This window comes from Archocentrus centrarchus, chromosome 23 (genome assembly GCF_007364275.1).
Source record: "Archocentrus centrarchus isolate MPI-CPG fArcCen1 chromosome 23, fArcCen1, whole genome shotgun sequence".
Lineage (NCBI taxonomy): Eukaryota > Metazoa > Chordata > Actinopteri > Cichliformes > Cichlidae > Archocentrus > Archocentrus centrarchus.
In genome coordinates this window covers 3,335,801-3,351,602 of record NC_044368.1, presented here as the reverse complement: position 1 = coordinate 3,351,602, position 15,802 = coordinate 3,335,801, and the positions used below count along the sequence as shown (strand labels likewise).

Sequence of the window (15,802 nt, the reverse complement as noted above, 5' to 3'; positions counted from 1 at the left end):
GGCTTACTGTGGAGTTTGCCCTTCATGAAAGCACAGATTTTCTGTAGGAGTTCATAAAACATTTTCATAAGTAATAAATCTGAAAGATTTATCAGCTCCTCCTCTGTTTGTCTTTCAGTGGTTTGGCGATCTGGTGACTCCGGTCTGGTGGGAGGATGTTTGGTTAAAAGAAGGTTTTGCTCACTTCTTCGAGTACGTCGGCACCGACTTTCTCTTCCCAAAGTGGAACATGGTGAGTATGAAGCTGACCTTTGCTTCATTTAAGTATTCAAATGCCTGTCACACTCATTAATGCAGCTTCGTTAGAACGTTACAAACAGCAAACATTTGCATTTTTCACGAACAGCTGACCTGCCTCGATTGTTTCTGTAGATTTGAACTGGCTTTGCAGTTTCTGACTCGTGTTAAACTTTGGGAACGGCATATGAATCATAATAATATACACTCAACATTTCTTAAGAGCTTAACCACCAGGTGCATCTTCAGAAAATGTCACTGCGGAGTGAAATAACCGAGAACTTGGTGGTCGCAGAGTTTCACTGACTTTTTTGAGAAACAGGAAATGCAGCTCTCTGCTGAGCGTGTAGAAGTGCTTTCAGGTATTCCGAAGCTCTGTCTGCTCACTCATGAAATTTAATTTTTCTCCCTCCTTGTGGTTTTATGAGTCAGGATTTCAGCTGAAGGCCTCAGCCAGTCAGATATGAATTCGATTTTTTTTCCAGAGTAAAATACAAAAAAAAAATCCCCAGACACCAACTACAACACGGGTCGAAGGCAGAAAATTTGATCTAAAAACAGAAAAAAAAACCCATTTCTGAGGGCGGCAAACAAATAATGAATATGAAATCAAACTTCAAACCTGGTTTATTTTTCTGTTCAGAGGTTGAGCAGCCAGTGGATTCATTTTTACTGGTTTGGCAGAAAATAATTCTCAATGGAAAGTGTTGACAGAGAGATCCGAGGATTATCCGGAGTAACTGGGACAGTTTTTGTGGATGCTTTTAGCACCCCAAACAAAATCCTGATCTCCTCCATTGTACTGTAGCAGTGACAGAATAACAGTCAAACTGGGTTAGATAATGGGAAGGTCTCTGTAGTGATGTGGTTTAACTTACCCTTTCTGAAACTTACCATAAAATAAGCTGGCATAACTACTGAAATAAAGTAGAAGATATTTCAGGTTATGGTCGCTGGCTTTCTAAACAAAGTTCAGTGCAGCACATTAAGGATTAAATGTAACGCAGCATCCCAGTGGGATCATCAATGGAAAAGATGGAAGACAACAATGAGCCTGTAAACCAAAAACTTAACTGGGTCAGTTAGTGCAAGGTGCAGTTCCTCAAAAGGCCAAAATGAGCGAGTCCCCATAGACTCCAATTTTAAAGTACTTTCATTTGCTGCAGAGATAAACAGCCTGGTACAAAAGCATGCTTTGGGCTCTGTGGATTGGATTTTACAATCTGCAAAAGAAAAAGTAACTAAAGCTTTAAAATAAACAGCAAGCTGAAAAACTAACTTGGTTTAGTTCAAACTTAAAGCAGTCTGATAAAGGTGAGTTACAGGTTAGAGGAGTTGCTGTCGTGCAACCTTACAGATGGTGCAATTGCATCAAAGTCACTTTTTTAAAAGTCATGAAATACATTACAATGCATCGTCACATAATTACCAGGTAACAGTATAAACCTGAGGTCCCACATGCAGACATAAATCCCTGTCCTAATAAGGACAAACATATAATCTTTTTCCGCTGTAGAAACACGAGCAGATAGAAACGAGGGGCACGATGCTACAGGCCTGACTGCTCGTCACCGCTTCTGTTACCTGTTGAATTTCAGGCTCAGGCCGGGCTCAGGGGTGTTCGCACGCTGTCTGAGCAGATGCTTGCAAACAGCCAAAGGTCTGTTGTTTCTGTCCTGGACACAGTTTTCACTTTTCCATCGTGCACAATAAAAATCTATGAATGTCCATATTTCCACTCCTCAAAACTTGTAGACTACTCCACCATTTTCCTCCTCCCTGCACACAGAACTAAAATCAGCTGATTGTAGCACAAAGGCACAGGAAGAAAAATACATACAGTAATGCATTATGTTACTGTGTTACTGAAAAATGTCATGTGATTACAGCAACGTGTTGCTTGCGCTTTGGTTTGCTTTGGCCACATAATGTTTGAAAATCATGGTACTCAGTTATGTCATTGGTCTTGCTCATGCTCTCATCCAGGGGTGCTGGCCAAATTTAAGTCTCTATCAAAGTTACCAGGACACACTGCTCATTACTTTATCCTCTAACCTGTTCTCATTTCCTGTCTATGCACCATTGGAAACCACATATCAAAGAGAGACCTGTGGTTTGATGGTAACAAACAGCCATCAGTGCTTCTCACCGCACTCTTGTGAGAACCATTGAAGCAGATAATTGTACGAGCAGATCAGCCTGTTGTTCTATTTTTAACAGCCTACCTTGTTTCTCTTTTCTCTGTAAAATCTTTACATAACTTCTAATGCATTTGGATATAAGAACAGAGTTAAAAGCGGCTGTTGAGGAGGAGGAAGTCCTGACTGCGAGGTCTCCTCCTGAACTCTTCCACCTTCCTTCACTCACATGAATCGATATCTGCTTCCTCCTTTGTCTAAAACTGTTTCCCTGAAGTTCAGCAGAAATTCAGCCGTGAATCTCCTCAGCAGGTAAAATCCTGCTTTCTTTTATTCTGCTCAGGTTTGCAAACAAATTGACTCAGAGGATGATTCAACTCAAAACAATATAAAATTAGAAATGAAACCTTCCTCAAATTTGCTCAAAGCCTCCCGGGCTACCCCCCCACCCCACCCCACCCCCCTCTCTAAAGGACAAACTCAGAGAAGTTCTCAGAAAACGGTGAACGCTGCAGAACTTTAAATTACTGCACATGCACACTTCCTGCTTTGTTTCTGCCCAAGAATGTTGTGATTTTCTTCCAATAGAGAATGTAGTACACTGAAACACCTTATCTTCTGCACACACACACAGTCTGCTTCTGAGCGACATGGCATTTTTAAATCCCTGTTACTGCCGTTCTGCACGGCTGGACGCTTTAATAGAAACAAAGTGTTTCTCCAATAACAAGCACAACAATGATAAAGCGAAACTGGTGCTGATAAAATAATTTATTTCTAATGCAGGTTTTTATTTAAAAAAAGGCCATTTCCATCAGCAGTGAGTCACAGCGCTGCAGGGCCAGGAGCAAAACACAGGAGAAGGGAAACAAATATAAATATGATGAGGACAGGAATAGATTGTTTCTGTGTTAGTCAATCAATCACATATCCAATCAGCTGCTACTATAACCTCTCCAGAATATGCTGGAGAGGTTATATATATTCACTCCGGGGTTTCATCAGGACGATGAGGATCTGGATATGTGGGCAGGAATGAAGACTCCGGGGCTTTGCTGCTTATGCTTCCAGGGACACTTCCAGGGAAAACTGCAGTTCCTCCAATGACCACTTGAGTCATTCTCCATAGATCTTAGCTGTTGGGGATTTAGGGTTTATTCATGGGAATAGGTGGTAGGTAGATGCTGATGGCTGTCTGTTTGAGTCACTGAACTGAACATCTTGGCCATGTCTAGACTTTTGGTGCTTTTTCATGCTTAAATTATCTGGCAAATAATGGAGCTCTTTAGTTTCATTGCACTGGGAGATCATCCAAAAAGTCTGAGCTCCAGTTTGGTGAGTGATTTCATTAGTTCTTTTGCTTAGCATTGTTTAATATCTATGTATGTGTGTTGCACTCACTCAGTTTATAGATGAAGCTTGCTAGTTTCTTCCCTAAACTAATAAAAGCAAAACTGAAAACAGGACTGCTGGTACCTCCCAACCCAACTCATAATTAATAAACGTTATTCCTCTGTAGCTTTTGCAACAGAGGAATAACCCCAGTGCTGATGGATGTGTGAGAGAGGCTGAGACAACTCATGTTCTGCCATCTCTGGCATTATATGAGTGCAGGTGAGCCTTCTGCAGCCAATCAGCACAGGAATAAATCAAATCAGGTTTAATAAGGTGGATGGAATAATAGCAGGATGTCAGATGTGCAAGCACACCTAACAATACCCGTCAAATATATGGATGAACTTTGTTAAAGCTTGTGAGGGTTAGCTGCAGAGTCGATCAGTGGGTGGGCGTTTTCAATGGTAATTCATGTGAAAATAAAAAAAACAAAAGCGCTTCACTTTCTCCACAAAACCTATAAAAAGTTAAAACTTCAAACTGTGGATTCACAGATGCTGGGAGGGACCTCAGAGCAGAACTGTGGAAGCCACAGTTATCCCGACTGGCCTGGAAACGCCCCTGAGGAGCTGGCTCAGTGGCCTGGGATTGGGACATAAAGTATGGGGAAAGAATTTTTGACAAAAAGTGTCATAAATGAAGCTGAGAGGAAGCTTTGGCAGAGCATTGTGAGTCGGCTTGTAATCTTGTTGTGTTTGATTTTGGTCCAGCGTGATCAAAGCCCTTCTCCTAATCACAAGTGCTTAAAAGTTAATGTATCCTCCCCAGAGATGTGCCGACTAATTATTTTTTAAAGCAGAATTAAACTTGGTTTATACAAGTGTAATGACGGCCCGCTTCTCTGAGACTTTAATGAAAAGCCAAATGATCAAAATCATACATTTTGCAGACACAGTGTGTTGATCTTGGATCGACACAGCGGTAACGGGGACACAGCAGGGAAACTAATCACAACTTTATCCCAACACAAACCGGAATCGTACTTAGCTGAAAAATTTAACTGTAGTTTCTAAATATTTTACTTGTTCCACATTTTTAATCCCAATTTGCTGATAATCGTAACACATTGTGACCTCCTCAAAGTCAAGACACTCGAGAGTACTCAGTTTTATATAATTTAACAAATTAATAAATAAAATATGTTTAAAGCATCAACCTTTTTTTCCCTCCTTTTTTAAAACTGTCTCATATTTGTGTAACAGGCACGCATATGAAACGTCTTTAAGACTTAGTGGTGTGTTATTTGCTTCCAATATATGTGCAATCAATTACTATGGAGATTTTCTTTTCTCTGTAATGTGGGTGCAGAGATTTTCATCATCTTCTCCCATGTGGCAACCTGCAGTTCCTCAAATGGCCACATGAGAGAGGTTCCAAAAATGAGACAATCACCATTTTGTTACAGTTATGCATTATTAGATGCATGGCATGCGTAGCCAATGTCTTTCTGCTCAGCCTCCACTAACTGGTGTCACTGAACTGAATTTCTTCTCCGTGCTTGAGGTTTGGGCGCCTTTTGTAACATTTTTAATGAGATTTAATCTGACAAATCCTGCTGTGTGGTGCAGACCACAAAGAAGTCTGCTTCAGTTTTGTTGAGTTAAATTCAAGCGTTTTGAGTCTGTTCCTTTGCACTAATTAGCAGGTCTGTGCAGCTTGCTAACGAGGATTGTTTAGGTCAGTGGTTCTCTAACGTTCTCCATCGTGTGACGATGGAGAGTTTCGCTAGTCGCTGTGCTAACGTACCTGCTAACGTTTCCTTGTTCCACCGTGAGAATTAATCCAATGTTCAACATTTCTTCCGCATGACTTTTCTCCCAGGTCGTTCACGCCCCCCACCTGTCACGACCCTGGGGGCGCGCCCCACAGTTTGAGAAACACTGGATTAGATGATAACTTCAGCAAGTCAGCATCTCATCTAAATTATATCACTTCTGCCTCCAACAATCCAAGACTGCAATAATCACAATGCTCAAGTCAGGGTTTCACAAATGGGCCACATCCATCTATTTATGCATGTACTGAGGCTGTAATTCAGGCAGGTATGTGTGTCTGTGCCTGCTGCACATACATGAGATGGGTTACCAGTGACTTGGGGGATGATGAGAGGTTAAGTAGTGAAAATGATCTCGGTGCGTGTGAGCAGCCATTCTGCATAATTTTATGAAGTAAACAAATGTTTGTTTTGTTTTTTTAACGCTGACAGCAGCACATTTGTTTATCTGTTCTGTGTGCAGGAAGCAGGTCAGAGGTGAGTGTTGACTGACTGGAACAAATAGACTTCCTATGGAAAAAATAAAATATTCATGTTGAAGAGGAGAGAGGACGATCGATATTCAACCTCTTCTCTCATCTTTGAAGTGAACGTTTCAAGGATGACAAAAGACTGTTTGTATTCAGTTTAATAGCACACGCTGGCTTACAGCACTGAGCCTGCTGGGAAATCAAAGTATTTAATGGAAATATTTGGGGAGCATTATCTTTCCTGTATTATTGTCAGTACGTATTTTATAATTCTGCAGTCTTGCAGCTCTTCCATATCTTCTCATCACCGCTGTAAGCAAAGCTGCAGCACTGTGACGGTGGCAGACAGATGAGTGTTTGAGATGAATCGGTCCTGACTCTGGACTGAAGACTTTTAAAGTCATGCTTCTCAAAGTTTTGATGACTGAGTGCAGGCTTAAGGTGCTGACATATTAAAAAACGCACATCACATTTGATCTCTGACCTCACATAATACAAAATCCCTCTGCAGTGAAGACAGTTAACACAACACCAAAATACACATACAGTGTGTAGTTTTACCTGCAGTATTTGGAAAAAAGGTACTGGTGCTGATGACAAATCCTCCTGCTGGCTGAAAAGCGTTTGTTGGTCCCAGCTTTTTGCACTCTGTCTACACTGATGACTAGAGGTGTACAAGGTCTCCACACTCGACGTTTTTATGGTGGGAGGGATACCATCCAATACTTTATGCTGTGAACATATTTGTGCACTCAAAGTAGAAAGTGTAAGTGTAAAAGAATGCCATTTGAAACAGTATTCGACCCTGTGAAAAGTAAAACTTCAAAATGAATAACTGTTTATTTAAATTCCATCTTCAGCCTGTAAAGTCACCAGAAGAAAAAGCCTCTCAACCCTAGCATCTTTAAAAATCAATGTTTCTGGGGCGCATAATATGCAGAGGTCACCAACTTTCTGCAGAGTCAATCACTGCAGACCTCCAACCTTCATGTGGCCTTCAGATCAGCTCAAGAACAGAGAGCTTCATGGAATGGGTTTCAATGGCAGCTGCATCCAAGCCTTACATCACCAAGCTCAATGCAAAGCGTTGATGCAGTGGTGTAAAGCACACCGCCACTGGACCCTAGAGCAGTGGAGACGTGTTCTCTGGAGGGATGGATCACACTTCTCCATCTGCCAATCTGAGGGAGGAGTCTGGGTTTGGTGGTTGCCAGGGGAACGGTACCTGTCTGACTGCATTGTGTAAAGTTTGATGGAGGGGGGGGGGGTTATGGTGTGGGGGTGTTTTCACGAGTTGGGCTCGGCCCCTTAGTTCCAGTGAAAGGAACACTTAATGCTTCAGCATACCAAGACATTTGGGACAATTTGATGCTCCCAACTCTGTGGGAACAGTTTGGGGATGGCCCCTTCCTGTTCCAACATGACTGCACACCAGTGAACAAAGCAGCTCCATAAAGACATGGATGAACCAGTTTGGTGTGGAAGAACTTGACTGGCCTACACAGAGTCCTGACCTCAGCCTGATAGAACACCTTTAGGATGAATTAGAGCAGAGACTGTGAGCCAGTGTCAACATCAGTGTCTGACCTCACAAATGTGCTTCTGGAAGACTGGTCAAAAATTCCCATTAACACTCCTAAACCTGTGGAAAGCCTTCCCAGAACAGTTGAAGCTGTTATAGCTGCAAAGGGTAGGCCCACATCTTATTAAACCCTCTGGATTAAGAATAAGATGTTACTCAAATTTATATTTGTCTCTGAAGGCAGATGAGTGAATACTTTTGGCAACATAATGTATTTTCTTGCTGCTTGTTTATGTCCTATGGCCATAATTACATTGAATGTGACATGCATGGATATTTCCTCTAGGCTATTTTACAAAACATGAAAAAAACAATTAATATTCTTAACAACCCCTGACATGTCTCCTGTGAAATGATATGCTCAGATGAGGTAAATTATTGTTTTGAATGTTATCAAGCAAGGTTTGAGTTCATGACTTCTATATGATGTGCACATTAATTATCCATTAAGCGCTGGAGGCTCTCAGTGATGGGTCTTCCGTAGCCTCACTCCTCTAATGATCTTTCCTCTGTGCCTGTTATTTGATGTCAGTGTCTGATTGAGAAAGCCTGGTTGCAGATGGTGTAATTGTAAATATTCTCCATCATGCAAGTCACTAGTAATCGGTTCTCATTCTCTTCTTTTTGCTGCCAGATGAAGGTTTGTCAGTTTCAGATTATTGAACGTTGCACCATCGTCACAGTTCCTGCAGCTTTATTCATTGGTTACCACATTAAGCAGGTGTTCCAAGTTCAGTTGGAACGAGCTGACAGAAGCAGGCTTGGTCAGGTAGAAAAGTGCTAAATGGAAGCCTGAGCCTGGAATTTCTTGGCATTGTTGAACTTCAAAGCTTGATTTCTAGAATCAGTTTTGTCATGGTGTTGTAGACATTTTGGTTCATATTATTACTCAGTTTCTCTTGTTTCTTACTGGGAGATTTTCATTCTTCTGTGTCATTGTTTCCTCATTAATTTCTTGCAATTTTGCTTCCCGTCTTTATCTGTTATCATCCAGTATCTTTTTAGTTCTTATTTATAGTGCTCTGATCCACAGTCTCTGTCTCATTTGTTCCCATGTTGAGCTCCTAATCTGTGGTCAGCATCATGCTCCTCATGTCTGTGTTCCCATTGGTTCCTTCTAGCACCTTTGTGTTTTTGGATTTCTGGCACCATTGTTGTAGTTTTTGTGCATCGTACTTCCACCAGCCTGTTCTTAAGCTTAAGCTTACTTTCCATTTTCCTTACATGGTCGTAATTAGTTTATGGTCTTGAATGCTAGTTTCAGGTCTTATTTTAATACTGTGTGATGCTCATTTTGTAAATTAATGTCTCCATTAGAGTAAAAAAGGATGACAAAGCAGGATATGCTTTAGTGTTGTGTATGTGCGATGCATCCCTGGGTCCCTCGATCAGATTCGCTCTTTCCTCATCATGAGTAAAAAACTTATTTGAACAAACATCACAGTCAATCAAAAACATGATTTTTTTTTTTTGTGGCCTTGCAATGACGAGTTCATCATGAAAGTGTCACACAGAGTGCTGTCTGTTACTCAAACGTGCCAAGTTTAAATGACCCCAAAATGAAGAGGAGGATGGAACGAGGAGGGAGGAGGAAGAACAGGCGGTGAGGAGGAGTGACAGGCTGGAAGTGAAGGAAGACGGAGCGATGAGACGAGCAGACGTTTTAAAAGTTCAGCAGCTGCTCCTGAACACCGTCCTATCCCTCCATCTGTGTGTGCGTGTTTGTGTTTACCCTGACTGTTGGCCTATTAGCCATCCCTCCACATGTGGGTCCATCTGGTTCATAATGAACATATGGACCAGATGGACCCCCCGTTTCTCTCTCTCCAGGTGATTTAAAGTGTCTCTTAATTAGAGCTGATGTCTCATTTAGACCAATTTTTTTTTCTCGTAGACGCATTTAGCTTCATCCAAATGTGCCATTTAACTAATTGACTAATTGTGTAATTCATGGTGGAGTCCCTGAACTGTGTGTTTACCTCTATGTGTGCCTTTCTGTTGACTCTGAGATGAAAGCAATAGTCTGTCTTTTAGCAGGATTTAGCCAAATCCTCTGAGGAGGGATCCTGTTTAAAACAAAAATGGGGGGGGCAACTCTTCTGGCAGCCCTGTAACAATTATTTTTATTTAAAAAAAACTGTTTGTCTGAAGTAAAACTGAGTTATTCATACCCACTGAGATTCAAACTGCCATCACTTCCTCTTGCCAGATATTAGACAGTTCATTACTGCAGATAAGAAACTAACTTATAAAAAGAATCTGGAACCAAAAATGAGACTCCCCTGACTCTGCAGTTTCAGAATGTTCAAACTTAAAACTGCTTAACAAGATGAAAATGTGACAAATGTAAATCAGCAGTCATCTACCAAGGAGTAGTCTGATCCCAGCAGATGCTATAAAATCTTTGTTGTTTCTTTTGTTCATTAGAAACTTTTGTTTAGCAAGATGCTGGATCATTAAAACTACATCTACTTAGTGCACACTACTTTAATCCAGGAATTACACCCAAACACGTTGGACCAAGAATTAGCCAGATCCCCACAGATAACTGTTAATTTACAAAAAAAAAAAAAAAAAGTTACTATTCATTCTATTCATTAACATCTGAAACTTAATAAGCCAACAATTCCATTGCTTAACAAGAAGGAGGTTCATTAAAACTAAATCTCCATAGTAAACACTATAATCCATGAATTAGACAGAGCCACACTTCTCTGGATTTAGCCAGATCCCAGGGGTAATTTAGACAGAGCTCATTAAATCTCCACATGCTTGCAGATGTATATTAAAACCTCGAAACCAGAAAAGCAGATGAGGAGAGGAAACAAGAAGAGGAGTAATGGGAGGGAATGAAGACCGCAAAGAAGATGAGACACGGGATTGAGGAGAGATCAAAAGAGAGAACAGACAACACGGAAAGATACACAGTGGACGCAATTAGAAAATAACCACGAGGACGAAGGAAGAGAAGGTGAGAGAGAAACTGCAGAAGTTGGATAAGGTGAAAGTCCTGAACAACGAGGTCCCAAAAAGCAGCGATGAGCCACAGCTGAACATTTACTTACTGAACTTGCTGAGTGTGTTTTCTACATATAACTGTTTAATCTGCAACAAGCTGAGCTGGAACAAAACCATCAAAGTCCAAAAAAAAAGTCTAGTAAAAGGAGAAACATCCAGTTTTTCCTACTAGGAAAACATGGTTTCCTGAGATTCACTGGATTGTTGGATTATTCTAGGCACGTTTTTCTTGTCTCTGACCTTTTGCATGAATTTTTATCTATGACCAATAATGTTGGTTGGTGAGGACTGGAATATGGTCTCTCAGGAAAAGGATGAAATCTTTAAAAACAGGGTTAACTGGATCAACAATTAAGGTCTGCTGTAAGGCACAGCCCATGATTGGATTTGTACTTTTGTTAAATGTCAGACTGCTGGTTAATATATTTGCTTTCTGTCACTCTTCTGTCAGTTGTATGTTTTGTGTGTGTGTGTGTGTGGGGGGCTTATTGACCATATCTGAAACAAAATCAACTGTCTGTGTCTTCAGGAGAAGCAGCGTTTCTTGACTGACGTCCTTCATGAGGTGATGCTATTGGATGGCTTGAGTTCCTCCCATCCCATCTCTCAGGAAGTGGAACAGGCGACGGACATTGACCGAGTCTTTGACTGGATTGCCTACAAAAAAGTAAGAAGCCAACTGCAAGAGAAATTCAGTTGTTTTGAATTTATTAGTGATACTAAGACACATGGACTACTTGAGGACTAAGTGGGAAGCTTCTATATTTCCAGCCAGTGTATACCAATGAGCCAAAACCATAATGTAAATAATGTTGATTATCCATATATGGTGTATCTCTAAAGAGTCGAGGTTTGTGGGGGTGCTCCTGGTTGGCGATGGTGGGAACCGGCCCACAGTACTGAAACAGTAATGGGCTGTGAAGACATGTATGATCTGTGGTCGCTCCCAAGTCATAATTTCAAGGATGTGCTGCAGATGTTCTGGTGACAGACACGCAGATGTGGAAAGTTCATGTGACAGAGGACTGGAGCTTGGCTTATTGATTATAAATTGAGATCTTGTGCCTTTCTTGTGGCACTACCATTGATTAAAACTGGTTTGAGTTTGTTCCAGCTCTCTGAAAGGGAACTTTTAACAAACCACTTTAAATGTAGCTGCCTGGTCATGTTGAACTGGCTCCAGTCACACAATAGATGTAGTTGTACCATCAACTTCTGTCTTGTAATTGCCTACATACTTTGACAAATTGAGGTTATAGACTTTAAAGCAGAACACAGGAGAGAAGCATCGTTCCACTTCTTTTAGTTTGATGATCAGCAGTCTGGGCAGTTTAAAATGTGGATCTAAGTCAGTGTCTAATTTCAAAGTTCACCAAAGTTGACTTTCATCTACTTTTCCTCCACTGATCACAGCAACTCCAGGGAGGATGGTGGTGGTGTTAACCTTGTTTGAAAGTGTGTTTCTCTTTGCTCTCCATAGGGGGCGGCACTGATCCGGATGCTGGCTAACGTGATGGGGCAGCCGCTGTTCCAGAAAGGACTCAATGTAAGTTCCTGCCTCTCTGCGGGTCCAGCTGTGCATACAGAGGTTTTTAAATCAAAGGGAACAGCTGGGTCTTTGGGCTTTAAAGTGATTTATCACCAACACAACATGGAAGGATTCAGACAGAAACACTGTGGGTGTGTGTTCAGCCATATTTTAGCTAAACCCTGACTCCTGACTGTTTGGAACACACTGTGAATACAGATGAGGAGCGAATAAGGAGATTTGGCTGGAGGGACACTCTGAGAGGAAGTTTGCAACTTTTTCCTGTCGATATTTTTGATCAATTTTAAGTGACCTGAACTTAAGCTGGACACAGCCAGAGCAACAAAATGCAAAAGTTAAATACATTCCTAGAGGTTAAATTTAGAATACTGAAAGGACAGATTTTCTGAGGGTACGGGACAGGAGACAGGACTTTAGAAATGCTTATTTTGCATTCCTACTTTCATATCATGGTGTACAGTGAACAGGTCACCAGTCTATCCCGGGGCTGCCATCAGAATTTTTAGAGTGTTCTAAAAAAAAAGTCATCCATGTGTTTTTTTTTTTTAGGACATAGTTTCCTTAAAATTACCCAGAGACGTGTGTGTAGAAGGCAGATTCAGCCGTCGCAAAGACAGCTACTGATTTGTGAACTTGGTTTTAGCCACCGAGGGGAGCTTCATATGGTAGGGCAGGGATCCTCAAATCCAGGCCTCGAGGTCCGGTGTCCTGCAGGTTTTAGATGTGTCTCTGCTTCAACACACCTGAGTCAAATATAGAAGTCATTAGCAGGACTCTGGAGAACTTGACTGCATACTGAGGAAGTAATTCAGCCATTTGATTCAGGTGTGTTGGATCAGGGATACATGTAAAACCTGCAGACCTTGAGGCCTGGATTTGAGGATCCCTGTGGTAGGGATTTGTCACCCACAAGGTAGGCCCTCCCTAAAGCATGCCCTGCTTTGGTCACAGCAGATGACTGCCCCTCCCTGAACCTGGTTCTGCTGGAGGTTTCTTCCTGTTAAAAGGGAGTTTTTCCTTCCCACTGTCACCAAGTGCTGCTCATAGGGGCTCGTCTGATTGTTGGGGTGTTTGTCTGTATCACTGTGGGGTCTTTATGTTACAATATAAAGCACTATGAGATGATTGTTGTAATTTGGTGCTAAAAAAAAAAGGAGCTGAGCTGAATTGAATTGTCTGTTTTACTCTAAATAGGACAATAATAATACAGCAAAATGAGACTCCTGTTCAGTAAGACTCAAAACTATTGATTGAGATGATAAACTCATCAGGAACGTGTAAACCTCGCAAGAAGCCATGTTATTTTTTGAATACTTAAATGCATTTTGACTTATTTATGCAAAGAGGAGTCGCCCCCTGCTGGCCATCAAAATGAATGCAGGCTTTACTTTGATCCCAAGCTACATCCATCTATTTATTATAAATCTATCCTCTACCCCTCCAGATTTCTAGCATTGTTTGAATAGTTTGATTGCAGCAGTAGTCGGGCATTAATAAGTAAATCTTGAGTATAATAAAGTACCCTGCATTTCCTAGATTGTTTTAGATCCCTCATCCGTCTGAAACTCTGGTGAGGAAGAAGTTATTTGGGAACACAGGAATTATTTCTTGTAGAACTCTCACAGTATTAATAGACTGTCACGCTGGAGTTGTGACACACAGCGGTAGTTACATTAATGACGGTTTGTGTTGCATATTTGTGGTTCAGGTTGCTGTGCGGCTCTTTGAGGGTTCAATCTGTGACGGTGTCTCAGAAACATGAGAGCAGCAAACACTGAAATCACACCATCGTGGTCACATAGTTTCTTTGACTGCTACGGTCTTTTTATCCTCCAAACTGGAAGGAGACCGTTTGCAGTTATGGTAAAAATGAAGCTGTATGATGTAACGTGAAAGTGGGTTAAATGTATTTTTTACCCCCCGGAATGGAGTTACAGAAATATGTGTGAATCCTTGCACACACACACACGCGCGCACACACACACACTCTCACTATGTCCTGGTTTTCCTGCAGAAACTGTCAGTGACCTGGAACATACTGAGAATCAGATTCTATATAAAATACTGCTGATCCAGCAGCAGGGCAGGGCAAATACACTGTGTGTGTGTGTGTTGCAGCTCCTCTCACATACACTGTGCTGAGCATTACAACATACTATGTAATAAGAGCATTAGTTTCAGTCCCCAGCAGTGAGTCTGGAGAGAATATTTTCTTCAGTAGTTTAGATGATATTAAGTAGAGCAACAAAGCCTTTCACAGTCGTAACCTCTCTGTCAGAGCGTTTCAACACCTAATCAGGTGTTTAGTGAAAAATACAGCATATAACAAGCCATGCTAAACAACTGCAATGCCATGTGATGGAGTCTCATTCTGATGATTTGCGGTGTGACAGGAGCTGTAACCCAAATAATTTATGATTGTTCATGCTTTTCTTAGCAAAGATAATACTGTAACATTTTATGCTTTATGTGAAAAACATTTGTGACTTTATGTGCTCATGAAAGTTGGTGCATTTGATCAGCTTTCTGCAAGTCCCAGAAAAATCTAAAATTTCTGTCTTGGCTTCATGAAGGTTTAAATATTGTACATGCATGGATGGATTACTGTACCACAGGCCCAGGGGTTTCAGGGGTCCCTGGAGTGAGAGGCTCTGTATACTTAATATCTTCATCGTGAAAAGTAATTTAAAAATCTATCCCAAAAAGAGAGAATAACCATAAGAAGACAAAAACACCAGAGATATAAAATAATAAAGCAGAAAGCCAAAGCAGCCACATTTTCTGTCATCTGTGTTGGAAAAAAAACAGCTAGTTTTTTTTTTAGTTATTTAATGTTTTATCTATACTGTAAAAGATGACTCATATGTATAATAAAATCAATAATAGTTTGTGCCTGTTTTAGAAAGCAGTAAAAGGCTGAAAATCTGTTAAACTTGAATACACTGGGGCAGTTTTAAACTAGAAACTTTACTCTGAAATCATTTGAAATGATATTATTCTGCAACCAGCCATATGTCTTTATTTCCTATAATTTGTCTATTTAAGCTGTGTTTAGTGTGATCGATTAAATGCTTTGGGACCATTCAGGAGTCTTAGGATGCTTTTTAGGCTCCATGAGGATCCTTTAAAGTGCTATAAGGTGTGTAAATGTTGTGGAACGTAGTAAGAGCCCACTGACACCTGGAGTACATGAGATATGGATTTCCAGACTTGAGTTCGGGCTAAGTGTACTGCAGCTCAGTCAGACGTGTGAAGATCAAATACTGGGCACTGACGATATCTGTAGCATCTCATCAGTTCGGCTTTAATTACCTTAACGAGTGGACTTTGGCAGACGTGAAACATCAATATTAGTTCACCTTTTCTTTATCCCCGATCTCAGAGTCAGATATCGAGAGCTTTCAGAGAAATCAAGAGTTTCCCAGACTGGATCCTGACTCGTGTGTTGATGTGAATAGATAGTGATGATTATGGTTGCTCCAGCATGACTTCAATGCGGCATAAAACCTGGAACCTCATTAACAATTATCAATATTATCTGGACAGGATTTAAATAACCACCTACAGTGAACAACGAATTTAGGAGCTTTTCAGGAGCCCGGAGGAAGTCGGCTGAAGGCAAGATTTAAAAAAAAAAAG

The 15,802-nt window shown here is 41.0% G+C and overlaps 1 protein-coding gene across 1 annotated transcript in view; it reads left to right on the top strand.

Moving 5' to 3' along the window:
- The window catches only part of LOC115773465 (thyrotropin-releasing hormone-degrading ectoenzyme), a 220,608-nt gene that overhangs the window by 157,316 nt on the left and 47,490 nt on the right, over positions 1-15,802 (top strand). Inside the window, exons 6-8 of the mRNA XM_030720212.1 lie at positions 119-232; positions 11,144-11,281; positions 12,095-12,160. Of these exons, the coding sequence (XP_030576072.1) occupies positions 119-232; positions 11,144-11,281; positions 12,095-12,160 (318 nt within the window). The remainder of the gene's footprint in view (positions 1-118; positions 233-11,143; positions 11,282-12,094; positions 12,161-15,802) is intronic.